This window comes from Salvelinus namaycush, chromosome 4, assembly GCF_016432855.1.
Source record: "Salvelinus namaycush isolate Seneca chromosome 4, SaNama_1.0, whole genome shotgun sequence".
Lineage (NCBI taxonomy): Eukaryota > Metazoa > Chordata > Actinopteri > Salmoniformes > Salmonidae > Salvelinus > Salvelinus namaycush.
The window spans coordinates 18,705,896-18,729,699 of record NC_052310.1 but is presented as its reverse complement, the minus strand read 5'-3'; the positions used below and the strand labels follow the sequence as shown (position 1 = coordinate 18,729,699).

Sequence of the window (23,804 nt, the reverse complement as noted above, 5' to 3'; positions counted from 1 at the left end):
TGTGTGTGTGTGTGTGTTTTAAGTGTGTCATGCTGTGTGTGTGTGTGGGTGTGCGTAAAGGCATGAAGGTGTGAATCTGTGTGTTTGTATGCATGCGCATTTTCATTTGCACATCTATATATTATCACTTTTGTGTGTCAGTGTGTGTGTGTGTGTGTGTGTGTACATGAGGGGGATGTGTCCAAAAACATGCAGCTATACAGAAATCATACAGTCGAGTTACCATGAAATCTAGGCGTTACGTATGAATTCCTCTACTGCATGTAAATGCTTGATATTTGATCACGAAGATAATAGACCAACTCATATCATCATAATATGTGGACTCTTGTTCCACAGACTCAAAAGGACCGATGATAACTCATTATGATATCATGATGATACCGTCTGACATTTCGTACAATGACATTTTAGCTGCATCGTAATGCATCATACCTGTCAGCTTTAAGTCAAACGCTACAGACTTTAGACAGTTTCAAGATAGAAATGCCAGTGCAGCTGCCTACCATTCCTTTTTCATCGGTTAGCCAGCTCATATCGATGAGGTCATTGCTATATAGCATATGTAGGACCAAGTGAGTTATATTTGTCACTCAGTCTTCTTCATATCATGCCACAAGACTGCTCCAGTTTAATTTCATATGCTCCGTTGACGTTTGGCAGGGCACACGTTTTGTATCTGAAATTAGATTTCCTCACGGATTCTCCTTCTAGTTGGAGCTGGTTTGCGAGTGGATGCCTTAATTAATACAGGATGCCCTTCAAACCTCCAACATGCCTAGTCTGAAACATGGTGAGATTTCTTGGAGAACACCACCGAAACTCCACGATATCTCGAACACCTCCAAAGGGTTCATCTCGAAGACAGGATGTGTTAAAAAGGACAGACATCACATTTTTTTAAAAGCCTCTCCGAACTTTGAGCGGGTCAAACGTGCAACCATGTCTACTTCCTGCAATCCTCCGTGGCGATCGGTTAAAAACAAGAAACCCTCAAAACAACAGTTTTATTTGATAATATTAATTTATTGTTCAATAAAAATAGATTTTAAAAAAATGACTTCATGACTATGCTCAGTGGATCTGCCAAGGGTCCAAGATGGAGCTTTCCTTCTCCTTTGGCTGGTAAGGGAGACACAAACCCCCTTTACCCTCTGCCCCTCCACCCTTCAGAATTGACCTCTGACTTCTATACTCTTGACAGACCCAGCAGCCCGACGTCTAACAGTAGATACATTCAGTCCAGTTTTTCTCTATATTGTTGTTGTTGTTTTTCGCAGTTTGCCCTTGTAAAAAAAAAAAATGTCTTTAACGATGTGAATTAAAGATACATCTAAGCGCAAACAGAAGAGTTCAAACCATCAGTAGAACCAATACTTTTCAATTACAACTTCACATCAGTTGCTCTTTTAAGACTTTTTTTGTTGTTGTAGTTATATGTAAACACACATTTTTGGGGAGGATAAAGGAAACTAAACTCTGTAAACACTTATATCAGGCTCGGAGAACACAACCACGTCTAAGGAAAGACTAGAACAGGGTAGAAGGTTCAAGAACAGGTTTAAACTTTTCTGGACCCACAAAGTTACAGTAAGTGCAGGCTTTCATTTCAGACATCATATTCAACCAGGGTCTTTCATACGTGGTTGAAATGCCTTCTGTTTGAACCTTTTCAAATGCTATTTAAGTCCAAAGAAGGAGTGCATTGAAGGTTCTGCCTTTCTACCTAATGAACACGAAGACGAGTGCTAGACTAAAACCAAAGCCTGCAGTTACTGTGAGCGGAAGGAGCCTATAGCGTCATGTTGAAGAGCAACTTGGCCAATCCTATTTCCATTGGAGTACTTACAGCACTGTACAGACGAATAGACCCCCAATGAGGAGACAAACACCTCTTAATGGTCGGACTGGAGTACCAGCGGCCTGGATAACACTGCACTGGCTATCGGTTAGCACATGGCTAGCATGGCCCAGACTTTTGACGAATTCTGGAAGGTGTACAATCGTCTCGAATCACAAAGAAACAAACGAGAAAAAAACACGTGGAAGTAAAGTATTGCTTCTCTTTCTTTGTTCCTGTTTGGGTTTTGTCTTTCAAAAATCCAAATCTGCTTTCTATGCCTTTTCGATGGCTAAGTTGGATGAGATGATGGTTTGTTTTATGACTTCACCACAGATTGGCGGGAGTCATCATGTACAAAGTATTTTCTCCTGCACTCAGGACGAAAAAGAAACACCAGAAAGTAAGTGCCAGAATCCCAAAGACATTGCAGCCTCCCTCCCTCCCTCCTTCCCTCTTGTGTGTAATCCTCTGTACTCCTGGCTCTCTCCTTCCCAAAGTTACAACAGTGGCCAGGGGAGGCGAGTCTGACAGAGTGACAAACTTAGAGGTCAAACCGCAGGGCAGATTCCAGATTCTGTCCCGAGCTGGGAGACGCCAGCCCCCTTCCCTCGCGCTGGGCCCTCTGGGAAGAGTCCAGGGCCCACATCCTGGGAACGTCGGGAAGGCCGGCTGCAGGGTTGCAGCCAACAGCCTCTTGGAATGAGAGCGAGAGAGAGAGAGAGCAAGAGAGAGAGAGAGAGAGAGCGTTCATAGGAAAAGTTCATAGGAAAAGGCTTGTGCACCCGCATGTGGCTGCAGATGACGATACCGTGGCGTTCTGGCCGCGTTCTGGCAAATGTGTTGCTGTCAATCACGCCCCATGCCAAAGCGCGGTAGCATTCATTCATTAATCTTCCTCACGTCACATCCCTTTTTTGGGCTTTGACGTTTGGTGATGCAAATAATATAATAACAACAGTTTTCCATTTCCTTTTGTACATTTGATGTCCAGCTGAGCATTGAGGAAGAAGGTGTAGTTTACATGGGGTGGGAAGAGACTTCATGGAAACAGAGTCTCACAGCAGCATTTCAGTTAACAACAAACAAACAAACATAAAACCACCGACTATGCTCTGTAGCTACAGTAGCTGGACGGTAAAAACAACCGAAGAGGGAAAAAGTTTGAAAGAGAGAAAGAGAGGGAGAAAATTTGAGAAAATTCCAGTGGAAGTTCATCCCAGGTAGGCTGCCTTGCTTTGGCCCATGTAAAACGTTAAAAGTTCATGTTCCAACATTCCTGAAGGAGGAACTTCCATCTAGTAGTCCAGACCTAAAGTCCCCCGCCCCCGAATCCTTCCCCACCTCTTAGTTTCAGACAGTAGTCGCCCTGCTGTACTGCAGTGCCAGGGGCGAGTACTCCTTGATGCGGACACACAGCTTGCCCCGGAGCCAGGGGTTCTGCAGCTCCAGGGGACAGAAGTCATCCTGGAGCCACTTCTCCCTGCCGTCCACCACCAGCACCAGTCCAAAGTGCTCCAGCTGCTCAGGGCTGTACAGACACTTCTCCCCCTCCGCTCCCCCTCCATTACTACTGCTACTGCTACCACTGAGGAGCCGGCGCGACACCGCGTTCATCTCCTGCACCACCAGCTGGACCATCTCCCTGGCCGACGTGCCTGGGGTCACCCGCAGCTGGGAGGGAGGGAGAGAGAGAGACAGAGAGATGAGGGGAGGGATAGAGAGTGGAAGAGAAAGAGGAACAGAGGCAATCAGATTAAGCAGAATGTGAATGGTTAAAAGGGGTTTCAATGTTACAACTGGGGCAGAGTTATGACAGTTTTATAATTGGATACCCAAATTAAAGAGTTACCCAAACATGAACAACAATTCATTGAACCCGGACATCCTCAAGCCAAGTTCCACATACCTTGACACTGGTTTCCTTGGGTAGCCCGGTTCGGTACTGCGGGTACACCCGGAGCGTGGCGTGCCAGCCTTTCCTGTGGGCACCGGGCGAGGGGGAACCTGAGAGCCTCTGGGTGCCGCTGTCCTCTGACAGGGTGCGAGCGGGGGGCTGGGGGTGCGGCAGGCATCGCTCAGCAGGGCAGCAGCGGTCCACAGAGGAGGGTCGGTGCCAGCGGCGGTGGGGGGAGGAGGATGGTGAGGGTGAGTGTGCAGTATGACCACCAGAGGAAGAGGGGAATTCAAGACTACTGGTTCTCACACAGAAGGCCTGCCTCTTCTCCGTGATCCTCAGTAGTTCGATCTGCCTGCTGGGTAGGATGAAGTCGCTGTCGAAGAGCTCCATGGGACCCCCCCTGCCCCTCCGCCTCTCCCCACCGGGCCCCCCTCCGCTCAGCCGCTGTTCGCCGGTAGGGCCTGTCTGGGGCTCCGAAGCCTGGAGCACGTCTGGGGTGGAGTCTCTCAGCGCTCCTGTCCCTGAACCCCCTCCACCCCCTCCTCCCACACCGCCGCCGGAGGAGGAGAGGGGCGAGGGGGGCAGAAGGTCCAACTCGCGGGGGCTCTGGGCACGGCTAGAGTCGTAGTCGCTGTCAGTGGTGAGGAAGACCTCAGAGGAACCCTCTTCATCTGAGAGACCGTGGAAGTCTACTGTGAGGGAGAAACAAAAAACACAATTATTCATCTTTAGGTCAACCACACACAATCATTCCCCTGTGGGTAAAACACACACAACCATTCCCCTTTATATAAGCCACACATACACAAATAATCATTTATTTTCTAGTAAAATGGACCGTACACCACAAGACTGTGTGATCAGGAGTAAAAACCCCTTGCCCTATCTCTGCCCCCTATAAGATAGGTTCTCGGGGTCTTACAAGAGTGCTTGCGGCTGGGTTCGGGGGAGGGCATGGGTGAGGGAAGGTAGTCTGGCTGGGAGGAGGTGGAGCGGGGCGTGTCGGGCACTGCGTCCATGGAGAAGTGGATGATCCAGGCCAGGGAAATGGCCCCGGTGGGCTGCTTGTAGCGGGCATACTGCAGGGCGTCCATGATCCACCGCGCCTCCCGCCACACTTCCTCCATTTGCTGTAATAGGGGGAAACATGCAGGAAAAATACATTGTTAACTTTTTGTGCTCTTTCAAATGCAATATTGTTTACTTTTTGTGCTCTTTGAAACACCATGTGCTACAAATGAGCTCCAGGTGGTCTTTTAGCTCCTTGTGTGATGCTTGCTTAGCTCTGATATGACTGTAGTTTCCACTATTATGGAGCAATTGGAAACAACATCCAGATCAGGATATCTAGGTTACGGTTAGCTAAGCTATGACTCCCGCCTACCTGCATGTGCTCCTGGACCTGCTGGTGTTTCTGCTTGGCGGCGTGGAGCTCCGTCTCAGAGAAGGCCTCCCTCAGGGTCTGCTGGGACATGAGCGACTCCAGCTCCAGCAGGGCAGACACACGGCAGTACTGCCCTATGAAGCTGGGGCAGTAGGCATCAAAGTGAACTGTAGAGGGGGGGCCAGGATAGAAAAGGGCACAGGACAGACTTATTATCTAGATTTAAAAAAATACTAAATAGCTGATAGAAAAACACCGTTTTCCCAAATGTACTTTATGCAGTTGACTTTATGCACTTCAGATATGTTTCACTTTTTAATACTTGTAATTGCTTAGGGTTTAGTGCACACTCTCCCAACAGTCTCAAGCATGAATTCATTTGAGTCAACCGCACAAACAATTTAAAGTCACAATAGGCCAATCAATCGGATGTCAACTGAATGACTGTAGTCGAATAAATAACAGTAATTGGAAGACATAAGGACGTCCCACTAGACAGAGCAGTACTGACCCAGCTCAAAGATCTGCAGAGGCAGGGTGAGGAAGCCTGACCGGGGGGAGTAGGGGTTGCTCTGGCCGGGGGCCGTACACACGTCGTCTGAGGGGGGCAGCAGTAGCAGGAAGGACACCTTGTCCCCAAATTCCAACACCTCCTGGGCGTAGATACGGAAGTCCTGCACCTGGGACAACGGGACAGCATACTGCGTCACAACGAGGACATCGATGCCATGCGATGGATAGTAATGGATGGAAGGATGCTTGAAATGTATTACAGCTACAGTACAACTATAGGCTGTTGCTCTGGTCATCTTTGGGTTGTTGCTGTCGTTGCTTCTGTTTTGGAAGGCTCGGGATCTACAAGCCACCCATTCCCATAAGAAACCTTTGGAAGCGCTGGCATAACTGCATTCCACCCAACCTACAGTACGTCTGCAGTGACGGACGGATGGAATGGGTGAGTTGATAGATGGATGGATGAGTTGATAGATGGATGGATGGCTGGGTGGGTGGGTGGATGGATGGATGGGTGGATGGATGAGTGCTGACCTGGCTGACAGGGATGTTCATGTGGGCCATGAGGTCCTTGGCAGCGCTGCGTAGGTCCTGTAGGAGGCGGTGTGGAGCGCTCTGCACATCCTGGTCCATCTCCAGAGACTCCTCCAGAGAACTGAGGGCCTGCAGCCACTGCCACTCCTCCCTGATACACACACACACACGCAAACACACACAGTTACAAATATATTACCGACAATGGCTAGTATTTCAATAACAACACCATAACATGAAATCAATGAATTCACTGATAAACCCCGGTGGCTGGTATCCAGGTACTTCACCTAGACACATTACAGTTGTCTCGTATCTTAGCATGACAGAGGACGTTGGGTAGCTTCTGAGGCACCAGGGCTCTGATCTGGTCCACAGAGCTACACAGCTTCAGGTAGCCCAGGTACAGGCCTGGGGAGAGGAGCTTCCTGCTCCGTCTGTGGTACGCCAGCTTCTCCTGAAAGAGACGATGGGAACCAGACGGGAAAGGCATGAGACAGCCGTTGTTGACGTCTGGGATGGCCTTTGAAATGGTTTATTTTGATGTCATTTATTTAGATGATGTTGTTGCTTTGAGGGCTTTGAGGATCAGCTTGCTCCAGTCTGTGGTCTTTTGTATTTTTTTGTTGGTTAATGTGAAATAATAATGCATTTCATATGTTTTCAATCATATAATCTGTTCATATTTGGCATCATAAACTATATTTACAGTTTCTTTCTATCGCTTTGGTGCATTTTCACAAGCATGTGGTACATTTTCACAATGCTTAGTACAAAATTCAAAACAGATCCTTAAAACGGCAGTTGCTTCAAAACTCTAAGCACAATTTCAGTTGACTAAGGACAACACACAAAATCACACAGTCACTTTTTCACGAAACGTATTAATCAGAGTTTCATCTAGAAATTCACGTTTCAGATTGCAATACATGTTCATATAAAGTAATTGCTTTTCACAATGCAATGGTCACATCCCTTTTATATGATTGTCTTCACATTTGTTAAAATACATTTTACTATTGCTAAAGCCAACTGCTCTTAATTGATAATTGTTTGGTAAACCTATTGATTTGAAATTGGTACGTCTACAACAGATTCTGAGAACTACTTAATGAGAACGTATGTTTGTACTGTACAGTGCATTCGGAAAGTATTCAGACCCCTTGACTTTTTTCCACATTATGTTACGTTACAGCCTTATACTAACATTGATTAAATTGTATTTTTCCCTCATCAATCTACACACTATACCCCATAATGACAAAGCACTTTTTTAAATGTTTGCAAATGTATTAAATAGAAAAAACTAAAAAACAACATTTACATAAGTATTCCAGACCCTTTACTCAGTACTTTGTTGAATCACCTTTGGCAGCAATTACAGCTTTGAGTCTTCTTGGGTATGACACTACACGTTTGGCACACCTTTATTTGGGGAGTTTCTCCCATTCTTCTTTGAAGATCCTCTCAAGCTCTGTCAGGTTGGATGGGGAGCGTCGCTGCAGAGCTATTTAGCTATTTTCAGGTCTCTCCAGATATATTCGATCGGGTTCAAGTCTGGGCTCTGGGTGGGCCAGACTTGTCCCAAAGCCACTTCTGTGTTGTCCTGGCTGTGTGCTTAGTCTCATTGTCCTATTGGAAGGTAAACCTTCGTCCCAGACTGAGGTCCTGAGTGCTCTAAAGCAGGTTTTCATCAAGGATCTCTCTGTACACTCTCTGTGGTCCGTTCATCTTTCCCTCGATCCTGACTAGTCTCCCAGTCCCTGCCACTGAAAAACATCCCCACAGCATGATGCTGACACCACCATGCTTCACTGTAGGGATGGTGCCAGGTTTCCTCCATATGTGATGCTTGGCATTCAGACCAAAGAGTTCAATCTTGGTTTTATTAGACCAGAGAATCTTGTTTCACATGGTCTGAGAGTCCTTTAGTTGCCTTTTGGCAAACTGAGGAGTGGCTTCTGTTTGGCCACTCTACCATAAAGGCCTGATTGGTGGATTGCTACAGAGATGGTTGTCCTTCTGGAAGGTTCTCCCATCTCCACAGAGGAACTCTGGAGCTCTATCAGAGTGACCAATGGGTTCTTGGTCACCACCCTGACCAAGGCCCTTCTCCCCCTAATGATCAATTTGGCCGGGCGGGCAGCTCCAGGAAGTGTCTTGGTGGTTCCAAATTTCTTCCATATGATAATGATGGAGGCCACTGTGTTCTTGGGGACCTTCAAGGCTGCATACATTTTTTGGTACCCTTCCCCAGATCTGTGCCTCGTAACAATCCTGGCTCGGAGCTCTACGGACAATTCCTTCAACCTCATGGCTTGGTTTTTGCTCTGACATGCACTGTCGACTGTTGGACCCTATTTAGACAGGTGTGTGCCTTTCCAAATCATGTCCAATCGAATTGAATTTACCACAGGTGGACTTCAATCAAGTTGTAGAAACGTCTCAAGGATGATCAATGGAAACAGGATGTACCTACAGTAAGCTCAATTTCGAGTCTCATAGTAAAGGGTCTGAATACTTATATAAATAAGGCCTTTCTGTTTTTTATTTGTAATAAATTTACAAAAATATTTAAAAACCTGTTTCACTTTGTCATTAGGGAGTATTGTGTGTAGATTGATGAGGAAAATGTTTTATTTAATCCATTTTAGAATAAGGCTGTAACGTAACAAAATGTGGAGAAAGTCAAGGGGTCTGAATATTTTAAAATTGCGTTGTATGTCTGAAAGACTCTTATTTAAATTAATGGTGTTTCAGGGAATTTGAGCGTACAGGAGATTACAGGAGCTGTTTTGCTGTTCTGCTGTGACTAAATGTCTGCCGTGACTGTGAGTCAACTGGACTAGCTTGATAGACTACTTAGATACAAGTGACATGCACATTGGCATGACAGGCAGCGGATTGCCGTGTGTACAATTAAAATAAACACATACAATGTGGTGAAGGGTAAGTATAGGGAACTGTTTAATCTACATTGTGGTTTTGGTTTGGTATGAATGCAGCCTTAGCCTCTTTTGAACATGCTAATTTGTACGCTGTTCAAATGAATACCTAAAGCTTGCGTAATTTTCCTCAGATTCAAACTCAATCCAATTAGCTATTTCAAATTACCTCACCTTATTCTCTGGGGATTCTGTAATGTTTAAGGAAAAGGGTCTCGTTGTCACTAACGTTACATTGCTAAGCTCTAAACGCCAGAGGTTGTAGTGGGCTGGGACATACGTGGAGGGTGATGAGCAGCGTGTCCAGGGCCGTGGGCTCCTCGGGGGACGAGATGGACTTGCGTTGAAGCTGAAGCTTACACAGATGTGTCCACTTCACCCCGTCCAGACTGGGACACACGTTCATGTCCTTCAGCAACACCAGCAGAGCGTTGCCATGCTTGTCTTTGATTGGCTCAAAGTAAACCTGACCCAGGTCCTGAGTTCCCAGCATTCCCTGCAAAAACATCCCCCCAAAAAACTTTTCAAAGACACATGGTTTTGACCAGAATCTGATGGTTTCAACTAACATGTGATGGTTCTGACCAATATTTGATCAATATGTCATGGTTTTGGAGAGGAGTTGTTTTTTTAATCAAGATTGTATGGTTTTGACCATGTTATCAGTGGTAACAAGTGATACATGACCATGAGTGGTTATAAGGGTGTTACTAACATTTACAGTTTTAGTCATTTAGCAGACGCTTTTATCCAGAGCGACTTACAGGAGCAATTAGGGTTAAGTGCCTTGCTCAATGGAACATCGGCAAATTTTTTACCTTGTCGGCTCGGCGATTCGAACCGGTGACCTTTCGGTTACTGGCTTAACGCTCTTAACCGCTAGGATATCTCCCGCACCATTTAAGGTGTTATGTATTAAGGTGTTATGTCATGTTTGTAACAGTATTGATGGGTAAGGACGTGCCTGTAGTTGGGATACGGCCTGTAGCATCTTGAGGCGTGTCTGGAGGGTGCAGGAGCAGGAAGACTGGGAGGGGCTGAGACACTGCTGCAGCCACGGAATCTCCTCCCATAGGTAGGACACCTGGGGACGGAGAAACACACAAGCAATTAGGATAAAATGGTAATAACACAGTAATAATCAATTCATGTTTATTTCTTTAGGACTCATTAAAGCAAGCAACTTTGAGTACCACGTTGTTAGCATGTTAGCAATTTTGTAGAATTCTTTGAAGTACTGTAAGTCCCAGAATGTACCAACTGTTACCACCTAAGTTTCTACCAGGTAAATACCAGTGGAAACTGTAAAATGCGAATGGTTAGGTATGGAGCTAGTCCGTATGTTACCTTAGTGAACCATAGGAAGTCCTGCATCAGTGAGCTGGAGTAGGAGTCATCTATCTCTACGATGGGGATCTGGTCCTCAGGCGTCACGAGTACATTGTCATCTCGGTAGAATATAGACGTCAAGTAGAGACCTCTGGAGGACCATAGAGACAAATCAGAGTCAGCTAGTTTTGATCAATTCTCCAAAGTCACTCATTCTCAACAGCACAATGAAGGTCTCCTTGAACTATTAATTCTCACAATAGCCTATAGGTAGAATGGCATTTGAGATTATATTTTGTGGCATTCGTAGCATTTATACAGTACCAGTCAAAAGTTTGGACACACCTACTCATTCAAGGGTTTTTCATTATTTTTACTATTTTATACATTGTAGAATAATACTGAAGACATCAAAACTATGAAATAACACACATGGAATCCTGTAGTAACCAAAAAAGTGTTAAACAAACCAAAATATATTTTAGATTTTAGATTGTTCAAAGTAGCCACTCTTTGCTTTTCCAACAGTCTTGAAGGAGTTCCCACATATGCTGAGCACTTGTTGACTGCTTTTCCTTCACTCTGCGGTCCAACTCATCCCAAACCATCTGTCACGTTCCTGACCTGATTTCCTTTATTTTGTCTTTGTTTAGTATGGTCAGGGCGTGAGTTGGGGTGGGCATTCTATGTTATGTGTTTCTATGTTGGGTTCATGGTTAATTAGCCTGATATGGTTCTCAATCAGGGGCAGGTGTTTTACGTTTCCTCTGATTGAGAACCATATTTAGGTAGGCTGTTCACACTGTTTGTTTGTGGGTGATTGTTGCTGTGTCTGTGTATGTCGCACCACACGGTACTGTTTCGTTTTGTTTCGTTCTTTCTTTCATTTTCGTGTGTGCCTTCCTGTTCGTGCGTTCATGTTATATGTTCTCTAGTTCAGGTTTGTTCACATCGTTTATTGTTTTGTAGTTATCAAGTGATCTTCGTGTTTAGTCTTGCTTTAATAAATCTTCATGTATTCATCAACCGCTGCGTTTTGGTCCGATCCCTACTCCTCCTCTTCAGACGAAGAGGAGGAAAGCAACCGTTACAGAATCACCCACCGACCAAGGACCAAGCAGCGTGGGAAAAAGCAGCAGCAGCGATCGCAGGATTTCTGGACATGGGAGGAAATTCTGGACGGTAAGGGACCCTGGGCACAACCTGGAGAATATCGCCGCCCTCGTGAAGAGCTGGAGGCAGCTAAAGCCGAGAGGCGGTGGTATGAGGAGGCAGCACGGAAGCGAGGCTGGAAGCCTGTGAGTCAAGCCCAAAAATTTCTTGGGGGGGGGGGCTACAACGGAGTGTGGCAAAGTCAGGTAGGAGACCTGCGCCAACTCCCCGTGCTTACCGTGGAGAGCGAGAGTACGGGCAGACACCGTGTTATGCGGTAAAGCGCACGGTGCCTCCTGTACGTGTGCTTAGCCCGGTGCGGGTTATTCCACCTCCCCGCACTGGCAGGGCTAGATTGGGCATTGAGCCAGGTGCCATGAAGCTGGCTCAACGCGTCTGGTCTCCAGTGCGTCTCCTCGGGCCGGCATACATGGCACCAGCCTTACGCATGGTGTCCCCGGTTCGCCAACACAGCCCAGTGCGGGTTATTCCACCTCCCCGCACTGGTCGGGCTACGGGGAGCATACAACCAGGTAAGGTTGGGCAGGCTTGGTGCTCAAGGGAGCCAGTACGCCTGCACGGTCCGGTATATCCGGCGCCACCTCCCCGCCCCAGCCCAGTACCACCAGTGCCAACACCATGCACAAGGCTTCCTGTGCGTCTCCAGAGCCCTGTTCCTCCTCCACGCACTAGCCCTATGGTGCGTGTCTCCAGCCCGGTACCACCAGTTCCGGCACCACGCACCAAGCCTCCTGTGCGTCTCCAGAGCCCTGTTCCTCCTCCACGCACTAGCCCTATGGTGCGTGTCTCCAGCCCGGTACCACCAGTTCCGGCACCACGCACCAAGCCTCCTGTGCGCCTCCAGAGTCCTGTAGCCCTGTTGCTGCTCCCCGCACTAGCCTGAAGGTGCTTGTCCTTAGCCCGGTACCTCCAGTTCCGGCACCACGCACCAAGCCTCCTGTGCTTCTCCAGAGTCCTGTGCGCCCTGTTGCTGCTCCCCGCACTAGCCTGAAGGTGCGTGTCCTTAGCCCGGTACCTCTAGTTCCGGCACCACGCACCAGGCCTACATTGCGCCTCAGCCGGCCAGAGTCTGCCGCCTGCCCAGCGGCGCCAAAACTGCCCGTCTGCCCAACGCCGTCTGAGCTGTCCGTCTGCCAAGCGCCGCCTGAACTGCCCGTCTGTCCTGAGCCTTCAAAGCCGCCCGTCTGTACTGAGCCTTCAAAGCCGCCCGTCTGTACTGAGCCTGCAAAGCCGCCCGTCTGTACTGAGTCTTCAAAGCCGCCCGTCTGTCCTGAGCCTTCAGAGCCGTCCGCCAGACAGGAGCCGCTAGAGCCGTCCGCCAGACAGGAGCCGCTAGAGCCGTCCGCCAGACAGGAGCCGCTAGAGCCTTCCGCCAGACAGGAGCCGCTAGAGCCTTCCGCCAGACAGGAGCAGTCAGAGCCTTCCGCCAGACAGGAGCAGCCAGAGCCTTCCGTCAGACAGGAGCAGCCAGAGCCGCCAGCCAGCCATGAGCAGCCAGAGCCGTCAGCCAGCCATGAGCAGCCCCTCAGTCCGGAGCTGCCCCTCAGTCCGGAGCTGCCCCTCATTCCGGAGCTGCCCCTCAGTCCGGTGTTGCCCCTCAGTCCGGTGTTGCCCCTTAGTCCGGTGCTGCCCGTTAATCTAGTGGGGTTAATTTGGAGGGTGGCCATTTGGAGGAGGCTACGAAAGCGGGGATTGACTATGGTGGGGTGGGGACAACGTCCAGAGCCAGAGCCGCCACCGTGGACAGATGCCCACCCAGACCCTCCCCTAAAGTTTTAGGTGGTGCGCCCGGAGTTCGCACCTTGAGGGGGGGGGGGGGTTCTGTCACGTCCCTGACCTGATTTCCTTTATTTTGTCTTTGTTTAGTATGGTCAGGGCGTGAGTTGGGGTGGGCATTCTATGTTATGTGTTTCTATGTTGGGTTCATGGTTAATTAGCCTGATATGGTTCTCAATCAGGGGCAGGTGTTTTACGTTTCCTCTGATTGAGAACCATATTTAGGTAGGCTGTTCACACTGTTTGTTTGTGGGTGATTGTTGCTGTGTCTGTGTATGTCGCACCACACGGTACTGTTTCGTTTTGTTTCGTTCTTTCTTTCATTTTCGTGTGTGCCTTCCTGTTCGTGCGTTCATGTTATATGTTCTCTAGTTCAGGTTTGTTCACATCGTTTATTGTTTTGTAGTTATCAAGTGATCTTCGTGTTTAGTCTTGCTTTAATAAATCTTCATGTATTCATCAACCGCTGCGTTTTGGTCCGATCCCTACTCCTCCTCTTCAGACGAAGAGCAGGAAAACAGCCGTTACACCATCTCAATTGGGTTGAGGTCGGGTGATTGTGGAGGCCAGGTCATGTGACGCAGCACTCCATCACTCTCCTTCTTGTTCAAATAGCCCTTACACATCCTGGAGGTGTGTTTTAGGTCACTGTCCTGTTGGATGGGATGGGATGGGATGGTGTATCGATGCAGAATGATGTGGTAGCCATGCTGATTAAGTGCGCCTTGAATTCTAAATAAATCACAGACAGTGTCACCAGCAAAGCACCCCCACACAATCACACCTCCTCCTCCATGCTTCCTGTTTCTGTTCTCCTACTCTGCATCTTACAAAGACACGGCGGTTGAAACCTAAAATATCAAATTTGGACTCATCAGACCAAAGGACAAATTTCCACCGGTCTAATGTCCATTGCTCCGGTTTCTTGGCCCAAGCAAGTCTCTTCTTTTTATTGGTGTCCTTTAGTAGTGGTTTATTTGAAGAAATTTGACCATGAAGGCCTGATTCACGCAGTCTCCTCTGAACAGCTGATGTTGAGATGTGTCTGTTACTTGTGTCTGAACTCTGTTCAGCACTTATTTGGGCTGCAATTTCTGAGGCTGGTAACTCTAACGAACGTATCCTCTGCAGCAGAGGTAACTCTGGGTCTTCCTTTCCTGTGGCGGTCCTCATGAGAGCCAGTTTCATCATAGCGCTTGATGGTTTTTGCGACTGCACTTGAAGAAACTTTCAACGTTCTTGAAATGTTCTGCATTGACTGACCTTAATGTCTTAAAGCTGGTATTCCCCCCAGGTGTACGCACAATGCTGTCAGGGGTACGCCAAATAAAAATGCAATTCACATTTTCAAAAAGTCCATTTATATTTTCCAACGGGGCTATACATTTGGGTGAGTTTTGGGACAATGCTGGGGGAAAAGGCCCCAAAAAACAATACAGACAATGCCTTCGTCAGTGACATGGCAGGAGATATGTTGAAACAATTACTGCTGCGCATACAAGCCAGTGAATTCTATGCATTACAGCTGGATGAATCAACAGACGTGGCGGGCCTGGCATAGCTCCTGGTATATGCCCGTTACATTTATGGGGGGTCAATTAAGAAATACATCCTCTTCTGCAAACCACTGGAAGCCTGGACAACAGGAGAGGACATTTTTAAAGAACTGGACAGCTTTGTGACATCAAATGGACTTTGATGGTCAAGATGTGTTGGTATCCGTACTGACGGCGCAAAAGCCATGACAGGGAGACATAGTGGAGTGGTAATGAGCGTGCAAGCAGTTGCTCCCGACGCCACTTGGGTACACTGCAGCATCCACCGAGAGGCTCTTGCTGCCAAGTGAATGCCTGACAGCTTGAAAGACGTTTTGGACACTACAGTGAAAATGGTTAACTTTGTTAAAGGAAGGCCCCTGAACTCTCGTGTATTTTCTGCACTATGCAATGTTATGAACAGGCCCCCATTAACATCGACAGGGCTGTAGTGGAGCGGTTCGAGAATTTCCACATGACCAACAAACTATCATGGTCCAAACATACCAAACACACCAAAACAGTCGTGAAGAGGGCACGACAAAACCTTTTCCCCCTCAGGAGACTGAAAAGATTTGGCATGGGTCCCCAGAGCCTCAAAAGGTTCTACAGCTGCACCATCGAGAGCATCCTGACCGGTTGCATCACCGCCTGGTATGGCAACTGCTCGGCATCTGACCGTAAGGCGCTACAGAGGGTAGTGCGAACGGCCCAGTACATCACTGGGGCCAAGCTTCCTGCCATCCAGGACCTATTTAATAGGCGGTGTCAGAGGAAAGCCCATAAAATTGTCAGAGACTCCAGTCACCCAAGTTATAGACTATTTTCTCTGCTACCGCACAGCAAGCGGTACCGGAGCGCCAAGTCTAGGACCAAAAGGCTCCTCAACAGCTTCTACCCCCAAGCCATAAGACTGCTGAAAAATTGATAAAATCGCCACCGGACAATTTACATTGACCCCCCCCTTTTGTACACTGCTGCTACTCGCTGTTTGTTTGTTACCTATGCATAGTCACTTCGCCCCCACCTACATATACAGATTACCTTAACTAGCACACTGACTCGGTACCGGTGCCCCCTGTATATAGCCTCGTTATTGTTATTCTTATTGTGTTACTTTTTATTTGTACTTTTTTATTTTAGTCTACATGGTAAATATTTTCTTCTTCTTGGACTGCACTGTTGGTTAAGGGCTTGTAAGTAAGCATTTCACGGTAAAGTCTACACTTGTTGTATTCGGCGCAAGTGACAAATAAAGTTTGAATTGATATGGGCAGCGACCATGTAACGCTTTTACAACATACAGAAGTGCGCTGGTTATCAAGGGGCAAAGTATTGAAAAGTTTTTTTATTATTGAGAGACGAGCTTAAAGTTTTCTTTACTGACCATCATTTTCACTTGTCTGACCGCTTGCATGATGACGAGTTTCTCACACGACTGGCCTATCTGGGTGATTTCTTTTCTCACCTGAATGATCTGAATCTAGGATTACAGGGACTCTCCGCAACTATATTCAATGTGTGGGACAAAATTGAGGCTATGATTAAGAAGTTGGAGCTCTTCTCTGTCCGCATTAACAAGGATAACACACAGGTCTTTCATTGTATGATTTTTTGTGTGCAAATGAACTCAAGTTTACAGACAATGTCAAATGTGATATAGCAAAGCACCTGAGTGAGTTGGGTGCGCAATTAAGCAGGTTATCCCTTTCATGCCCTGCCTCCAGTCCACTTACCAATATCTGAACAAGAGAGGCTCATCGAAATTTCAACAAGTGGTTGTGTGAAAATTGAATTTAATCAGAAGCCACTGCCAGATTTCTGGATTGTGCTGTGCTCAGAGTATCCTGCCTTGGCAAATCGCGCTGTTAAGACACTGATGACCTTTGCAACCACATACCGATGTGAGAGTGGATTCTCGGCCCTCACTAGCATGAAAACTAAATACAGGCACAGACTGTGTGTGGAAAATGATTTAAGACAGACTCTCTCCAATACAACCCAACATTGCAGAGTTATGTGCATCCTTTCAAGCACACCCTTCTCATTAACCTATGGTGAGTTATTCGCAATTTTCGATGAACAAATAAGATTTTATATGTAAGATGGTTAAATAAGGAGCAAAATTATTGATTATTATTATCTTATTATTTGTGCCCTGGTCCTATAAGAGCTCTTTGTCACTTTCCACGAGCCGGGTTGTGACAAAAAGTGACACTCATTCTTATGTTTAATAAATGCATTGTATAGTGTGTGAGTGACAGGCTTACAATGATGTCAAAAAACAACATTTGAGAGTGCGCTGACCCCGGTGCTAGAGGAGGTACGCAGCTGGAGGTTGAACATTTGAACGGGTACGGGACTATAAAAAGTTTGGGAACCACTGTCTTAAACTCTATCTTCAGAGTTCGTACAGTTAGGTGACCTAAACTAGGATATGCTTAACACCCCGGCCATCCTACAATCTAAGCTAGATGCCCTCAATCTCACACAAATGATCAAGGAACCTACGAGGTACAACCCTAAATCTGTAAACATGGGCACCCTCATAGATATCATCCTGACCAACTTGCCCTCCAAATACACCTCTGCGGTCTTCAACCAGGATCTCAGCAATCACTGCCTCATTGCCTGCGTCCGTAATGGGTCCACGGTCAAACAACCACCCCTCATCACTGCCAAACGCTCCCTAAAATACTTCAGCGAGCAGGCCTTTCTAATCGACCTGGCCCGGGTATCCTGGAAGGATATTGACCTCATCCTGTCAGTAGAGGATGCCTGGTTGTTCTTTAAAAGTGCTTTCCTCACCATCTTAAATAAGCATGCCCCATTCAAAACATTTGAACTAAGAACAGATATAGCCCCTGGTTCACTCCAGACTTGACTGCCCTTGACCAGCACAAAAACATCCTGTGGCGTACTGCATTAGCATCGAATAGCCCCCGCGACATGCAGCTTTTCAGGGAAGTCAGGAACCAATATACACAGTCAGTCAGGAAAACAAAGGCTAGCTTTTTCAAATAAAAATTTGCATCCTGTAGCACTAATTCCCAAAAGTTTTGAGACACTGTAAAGTCAATGGAGAATAAGAGCACCTCCTCCCAGCTGCCCACTGCACTGAGGCTAGGAAACACTGTCACCACCGATAAATCTACGATAATGCTTTCCACCTGGCTACTCCTACCAACAGCTCTGCATCCCCCGCAGCAACTTGCCCAAGCCCCCCCCCCCCCCCCCCCCCCCCCCCCCCCGCTTCTCCTTCACCCAAATCCAGATAGATGATGTTCTGAAAGAGCTGCAAAATCTGGACCCCTACAAATCAGCCGGGCTAGACAATCTGGACCCTCTCTTTCTAAAAATTATCCGCCGCAATTATTGCAACCCCTATTACTAGCCTGTTCAACCTCTCTTTTGTATCGTCTGAGATCCCTAAAGATTAGAAAGCTGCCGCGGTCATCCCCCTCTTCAAAGGGGAGACACTCTAGACCCAAACTGTTACAGACCTAAAGCCAAGTTAACAAACAGATCACCGACCATTTAGAATCCCACCCTACCTTCTCCACTATGCAATCCGGCTTCCGAGCTGGTTATGGGTGCACCTCAGCCACGCTCAAGGTCCTAAACAATATCATAACCGCCATTGATAAAAGACAGTACCGTGCAGCCGTCTTCATCGACTTGACCAAGGTTTTCAACTCTGTCAATCACCATATTCTTATCGGCAGACTCAATAGCCTTGGTATCTCAAATGACTTCCTCGCCTGGTTCACCAACTACTTCTCAGATAGAGTTCAGTGTTTCAAATCGGAGGGCCTGTGGCAGTCTCTATGGGGGTGCCACAGGGTTTCAATTCTCGGGCCGACTCTTTTCTCTGTATATATCAATGATGTCGCTCTTGCTGCTGGTCATTCTCTGATCCACCTCTACGCAGACGACACCATTCTGTATACATCTGGCCCTTCTTTGGACACTGTGTTAACAAACCTCCAAACGAGCTCCAATGCCATAAAACACTCCTTCCGTGGCCTCCAACTGCCCTTAAATGCTAGAAAAACTAAATGCATGCTCTTCAACCGATCGCTGCCCGCCCGACCAGCATCACTACTCTGGACGGTTCTGACTTAGAATATGTGGACAACTACAAATACCTAGGTGTCTGGTTTGACTGTAAACTCTCCTTCCAGACTCACGTTAAGCACCTCCAATCCAAAATTTAATCTAGAATCGGCTTCATATTTCGCAACAAAGCCTCCTTCACTCACGTTGCGAAACATACCTTTGTAAAACTGACTATCCTACCGATCCTTGACTTCGGCGGTGTCATTTAGAAAATAGCCTCCAACACTCTACTCAGCAAATTGGATGTAGTCTATCACAGTGCCATCCGTTTAGTCACCAAAGCCCCATATACTACGCACCACTGCGACCTGTATGCTCTCGTTGGCTGGCCCTCGCTTCATATTCGTCGCCAAACCCACTGGCTCCAGGTCATCTATAAGTCTTTGCTAGGTAAAGCCCCGCCTTATCTCAGCTCACTGGTCACCATAGCACCACCCACCCGTAGCATGCGCTCCAGCAGGTATATTTCACTGGTCATCCCCAAAGCCAACACCTCTTTGGCCGCCTTTCCTTCCAGTTCTCTGCTGCCAATGACTGGAACAAATTGTAAAAGTCAATGAAGCTGGAGACTTATATCTCCCTCACTAACTATGAGCATCAGCTGTCAGAGCAGCTTACCGACCACTGCACCTGTACACAGCCCATCTGTAAATAGCCCACCCAACTACCTCATCCCCATATTGTTTTTTGTTTTTTTGTTGCTCTTTTGCACCCCAGTATCTCTACTTGCACATCATCATCTGCACATCTATCACTCCAGTGTTAATGCTAAATTGTAAATATTTTGCCACTATGGCCAATTTATTGCCTTTCTACATTTGCACACACTGTATATAGATTTTTCTATTGTGTTATTGACTGTACGTTTGTTTATCCCATGTGTAACTCTGTGTTGTTGTTTGTGTCGCACTGCTTTTCTTTATCTTGGCCAGGTCGCAATTGTAAATGAGAACTTGTTCTCAACTGGCCTACCTGGTTAAATAAAAGTGAAAAAAATAAAAATAATAATAATAAAGTAATGATGGACTGCCATTTCTCTTTGCTTATTTGAGATGTTCTTGCCATAATATGGACTTGGTCTTTTACCAAATAGGGCTATCTTCTGTATACCAACCCTACCTTGTCACAACACAACTGATTGGCTCATACGCATTAAGAAGGAAAAAAAATCCACAAATGAACTTTTAACAAGGCACACCTGTTAATTGAAATGCATTCCAGGTGACTACCTCATGAAGCTGGTTGAGAGAATGCCAAGAGTGTTCAAAGCTATCATCAAGGCAAAGGGTGGCTACTTTGAAAAATCTCAAAAATTTGATTTGTTAAATACTGTTTTGGTTACTACATGATTCCATATGTGTTATTTCATAGTTTTGATATCTTCACTATTATTATACATATGTAGAAAATAGTACAAATAAAGAAAAACCTTTAAATGAGTAGGTGTATCCAAACTTTTGACTGGTACTGTAGGTGTGAAAATAAATACTCTCATGAAAGTGAAGATGGAAGGCAGGAGATATAAGAAGGTGTAAAATGCTTAAATACCGTTTCAAGCTTTTGACAAATTTGCTGGTAGGCTGGAAGAGGTGGCGCAGGCTTTTGGATACGGAATGTTTCCTCACGTGTGGAGGGGCTTTGCACTGCTCTGAAAGGATGAGAGGGTCAAGACAGTGATTAATAGAACTACTGTACCAAGCCAAAGTCTCAGTAAGAATTTACAGTAAGAATTTTCTTCGGTGCATCACTGTTAGGAATGGATACTGCATCCTGTGTCCCACAGCTTAGGTGTATGCACAGTAGTGTAGTGGAATGTGTCGGTAATTTCATGTGTCCTATTCAGGTTAGGTCAGTTGACACATTCACACACACTCTGAAGCAGACTATAGGGCCAGAGAAAACCAGCCATTCTAAGTGCAGTCACAAAGGGGGGCTGGGTGTGTGTGTGTGTGTGTGTGTGTGTGTGTGTGTGTGTGTGTGTGTGTGTGTGTGTGTGTGTGTGTGTGTGTGTGTGTGTGTGTGTGTGTGTGTGTGTGTGTGTGTGTGTGTGTTTACCTGGACAGACAGGAGGTGTCAGAGCCTGCCGTATATAGATATAGAGACCTAAAAAGACGTACTGGGGGGACGGAGGGTGGGGCAGGGGGTTACAGGAGGAGGAGGTGGAGGGGGTAACCCTTCGTCTTTCACTGACAGGGAGGTCAGTTCTCTCTGAGGGGACATGTTTATTTTTAGTGGGCCTGGGGGGGTGGGGCAAGTGAGATAATGTGCTTTACAATTCATTAGAACCTGCGGGGTCCCCCCTACACAGAAGCCCTGAGGCAATCTCACTCCGGCTCAGCCCACTTAAGTCAATAAATCCCCTATTCAGGAGAAATGAACACATTTTATTTTCATGAGACGAGTCATGGTGGAATAACAAGAAAACGAGCTGCAGTTCACCTCGCCCCCCCCTTACTAGAGCCCCCCCTTTCCAACAGCCCTCTTACCGCCCTGACACTGAGTAAGACAGACAGGTATAGCCGTCCGCTGGGGTGCCTGTGTTAGTCAAGGCCCCTTTCACAGTTTAATTAATAGTGTTTGGAGAAGGGGGGTGCGGGTGGGCAGTTTTGGGAGGGGGGAGGGGGGCAGACAGGGGTCCTGGAGGCCTGTAGGGGGACCAGGCTGCAGCCAGTCAGTGTTAATTTATAGCCCTCAAACTAGAGTCAAGGCTCCGTCTCTACAAGAACAACAAACATGACCTGGGACAGACGACCTCGGCTACCGTGCGTGAACTGGAAAAGCCTGGCCAGGGGACTGAATGCTGACTATTATATAGATTATTACTGATGATTATACATGACATGCTACATACATTATATCATTATGCTATATGTGTGTATAGTAGGCACAGTATACACTGCTACTCCCCTGATTACTATATGTGACATGTTACGTCATTATGCTATTATGCTATATACAGTAGGTATATACGTTTATACATAGTAATAGTTTACTATACAGTATATGCATATACTACATATCCTACAATTTCAATATAGGGCTGAGCTGACTGACTGACTGACTGTTTTGTTGTGAAACTGGATTCACAACCACCAGAGAAAATCTTCTATGTTTTCAGGCCTTAACATTCAATTATCGAGCCAATTTACTGTAAGAGGTATTTTGGAAACAAAAGCAAAAGGAGCCATTGAACAAGAAGCATACCCAAAGCACAGTGAAGCATTGAGTGAGATCTCCAAGATATATTTGCCATTGCATATGCTCCCACTCCAAGTGAGAGACCAAGGAACATTATTCAGTTAGGGAAAACTGCTTACTTATGAAAAGATGGGGGTTCATTTCAGTGTGGCACAAAGTGTTCAGGACTCAAGTTTCCCTTAACCACAGACCTAGGATCAGATTACTACAGCCCCAGTCTAACCTTAACATTTACGGAGGATTCAGAAAGGTCTGATCCTGTATAAGTAGCAGAGATGACTTATACTACATGTTGAGGTAGCCGAGAAGAGAAGACGGGGAGACTCTTTATACCGTGGCACACACAGTGGCGGTGCGTCTCTTTAATCTGTCCCAGTAGCTGGTCTAGCGCCTCCTTCTGTCCCCGCTGGCGAGGTGAGCGGCCGTCAATCTCCCTCCAACCTGCAGATACATACAGAAACAATGAACAATAAACACACATGTGGTGCCACCTACAGCCATTGTGCCCTTGAGCAAGGCACATACACCGCAAACTGTGCCAGTGAACTATCAATATCATAAACCTGCATTACATGGAAATACTGGGGCAAAAAAAAACATGGTGTGTGTCAGTGCCACCTCAGTGTGAGAAAGCTGTGGTTGGCTAAGAGGGAGAGACAGCTCCAGTGTGTGCTGCTGCTGCCACTTGGAGCGAGCCGACTGAGAGCACTCAGTGTGTGCAGACCTGTCCCTCCCTCTCCCCCCTATACATACGCGCACACACGGCGACTGAGAGATGCAGGAGTGCAACACGCCACACGCCTCACCCCGCCCACATACTGCATACACACACACACACACACACACACACACACACACACACACACACACACACACACACACACACACACACACACACACACACACACACACACACACACACACACACACCTACAGTACACAAACACACTGTACACCCCCCTGCACAGACAGACACACTACACATCCCTCCCTCAGTCCCACTGTATACACAAGGGGTAAACAGTTTAGTATAGACTCTCCCTCTAGATAGAGAGAGTGTGGCAGCAGTGGCCCGCGGAGGAGTAGAAAAGGAAGGAGGGAGGGAGGATGATGTGCTGGTGATAAGACGGCAGCAACAGCGGCGTCTTGGTTATCCCCCGTGGGCCCCTGGAGGCTGGGTGAAACACCGTGAGCTCTATTCCCGGAAAGGTTCCTGTCCTGACTGGACAACTAGCCTCTTTAATGGCCCTGTCGGAGAGAGAGGTCCTCGTATAAGGGCCCCACTGTTGGGCCTTTACGGCCCCAGCTCTCACAGACATGCAAATATTTCCAGTGGTAGCCCAAATGGAAAACACAAACACGCAACCATCGAAATTAGCTCGAAGGGAGGGGGGAGAGGTGGGAAGGGGGTGGTTGGGGGGAGAGAGAGGGAAAGCCCAGGCTGACTCTCTCTCTCTCTCACTTTCTCTCTCTCTCTCTCTCTCTTTCTCCCTCATATATACAGGCAGAGATACAGACATGCTCTACACACTATACAGACTTGCACCGGCAAATTCAT

At 47.0% G+C, this 23,804-nt stretch overlaps 2 protein-coding genes across 2 annotated transcripts in view; both read right to left on the bottom strand.

Moving 5' to 3' along the window:
* Positions 1 to 1,016: 1,016 nt before the first annotated feature.
* LOC120045502 lies at positions 1,017 to 4,134 on the bottom strand. Its single transcript, XM_038990399.1, has 2 exons — positions 3,750 to 4,134; positions 1,017 to 3,514 (listed from the first exon to the last, which is right to left on the bottom strand). The coding sequence occupies exons 1-2, from the start codon at positions 4,128 to 4,130 to the stop codon at positions 3,194 to 3,196; spliced, it is 702 nt and encodes a 233-aa protein (XP_038846327.1). The 5' UTR covers positions 4,131 to 4,134; the 3' UTR covers positions 1,017 to 3,193.
* Positions 4,135 to 4,142: 8 nt separating this feature from the next.
* Positions 4,143 to 23,804, bottom strand: part of LOC120045760 (ankyrin repeat and fibronectin type-III domain-containing protein 1) — a gene marked incomplete at its 3' end in the record, with an annotated part of 91,870 nt that continues 72,208 nt past the window's right edge. The window contains exons 9-19 of the mRNA XM_038990692.1: positions 22,580 to 22,687; positions 20,597 to 20,696; positions 10,464 to 10,596; positions 10,081 to 10,200; positions 9,397 to 9,612; positions 6,462 to 6,628; positions 6,172 to 6,322; positions 5,636 to 5,804; positions 5,125 to 5,291; positions 4,663 to 4,870; positions 4,143 to 4,432 (exon numbers count right to left, since the gene is read on the bottom strand). Coding sequence (XP_038846620.1) covers positions 4,143 to 4,432; positions 4,663 to 4,870; positions 5,125 to 5,291; positions 5,636 to 5,804; positions 6,172 to 6,322; positions 6,462 to 6,628; positions 9,397 to 9,612; positions 10,081 to 10,200; positions 10,464 to 10,596; positions 20,597 to 20,696; positions 22,580 to 22,687 — 1,829 coding nt within the window. The remainder of the gene's footprint in view (positions 4,433 to 4,662; positions 4,871 to 5,124; positions 5,292 to 5,635; positions 5,805 to 6,171; positions 6,323 to 6,461; positions 6,629 to 9,396; positions 9,613 to 10,080; positions 10,201 to 10,463; positions 10,597 to 20,596; positions 20,697 to 22,579; positions 22,688 to 23,804) is intronic.

What these genes read in the sequence shown, in the direction of transcription:
- LOC120045502 (XM_038990399.1), bottom strand. Translation starts at nt 4,130, where the DNA reads ATGGAGCTCTTCGACAGCGACTTCATCCTACCCAGCAGGCAGATCGAA. An exon ending in CCAAGGAAACCAGTGTCAAG is followed by an intron (nt 3,515 to 3,749) that starts GTATGTGGAACT and finishes CCTCCCTCCCAG; the next exon opens with CTGCGGGTGACCCCAGGCAC.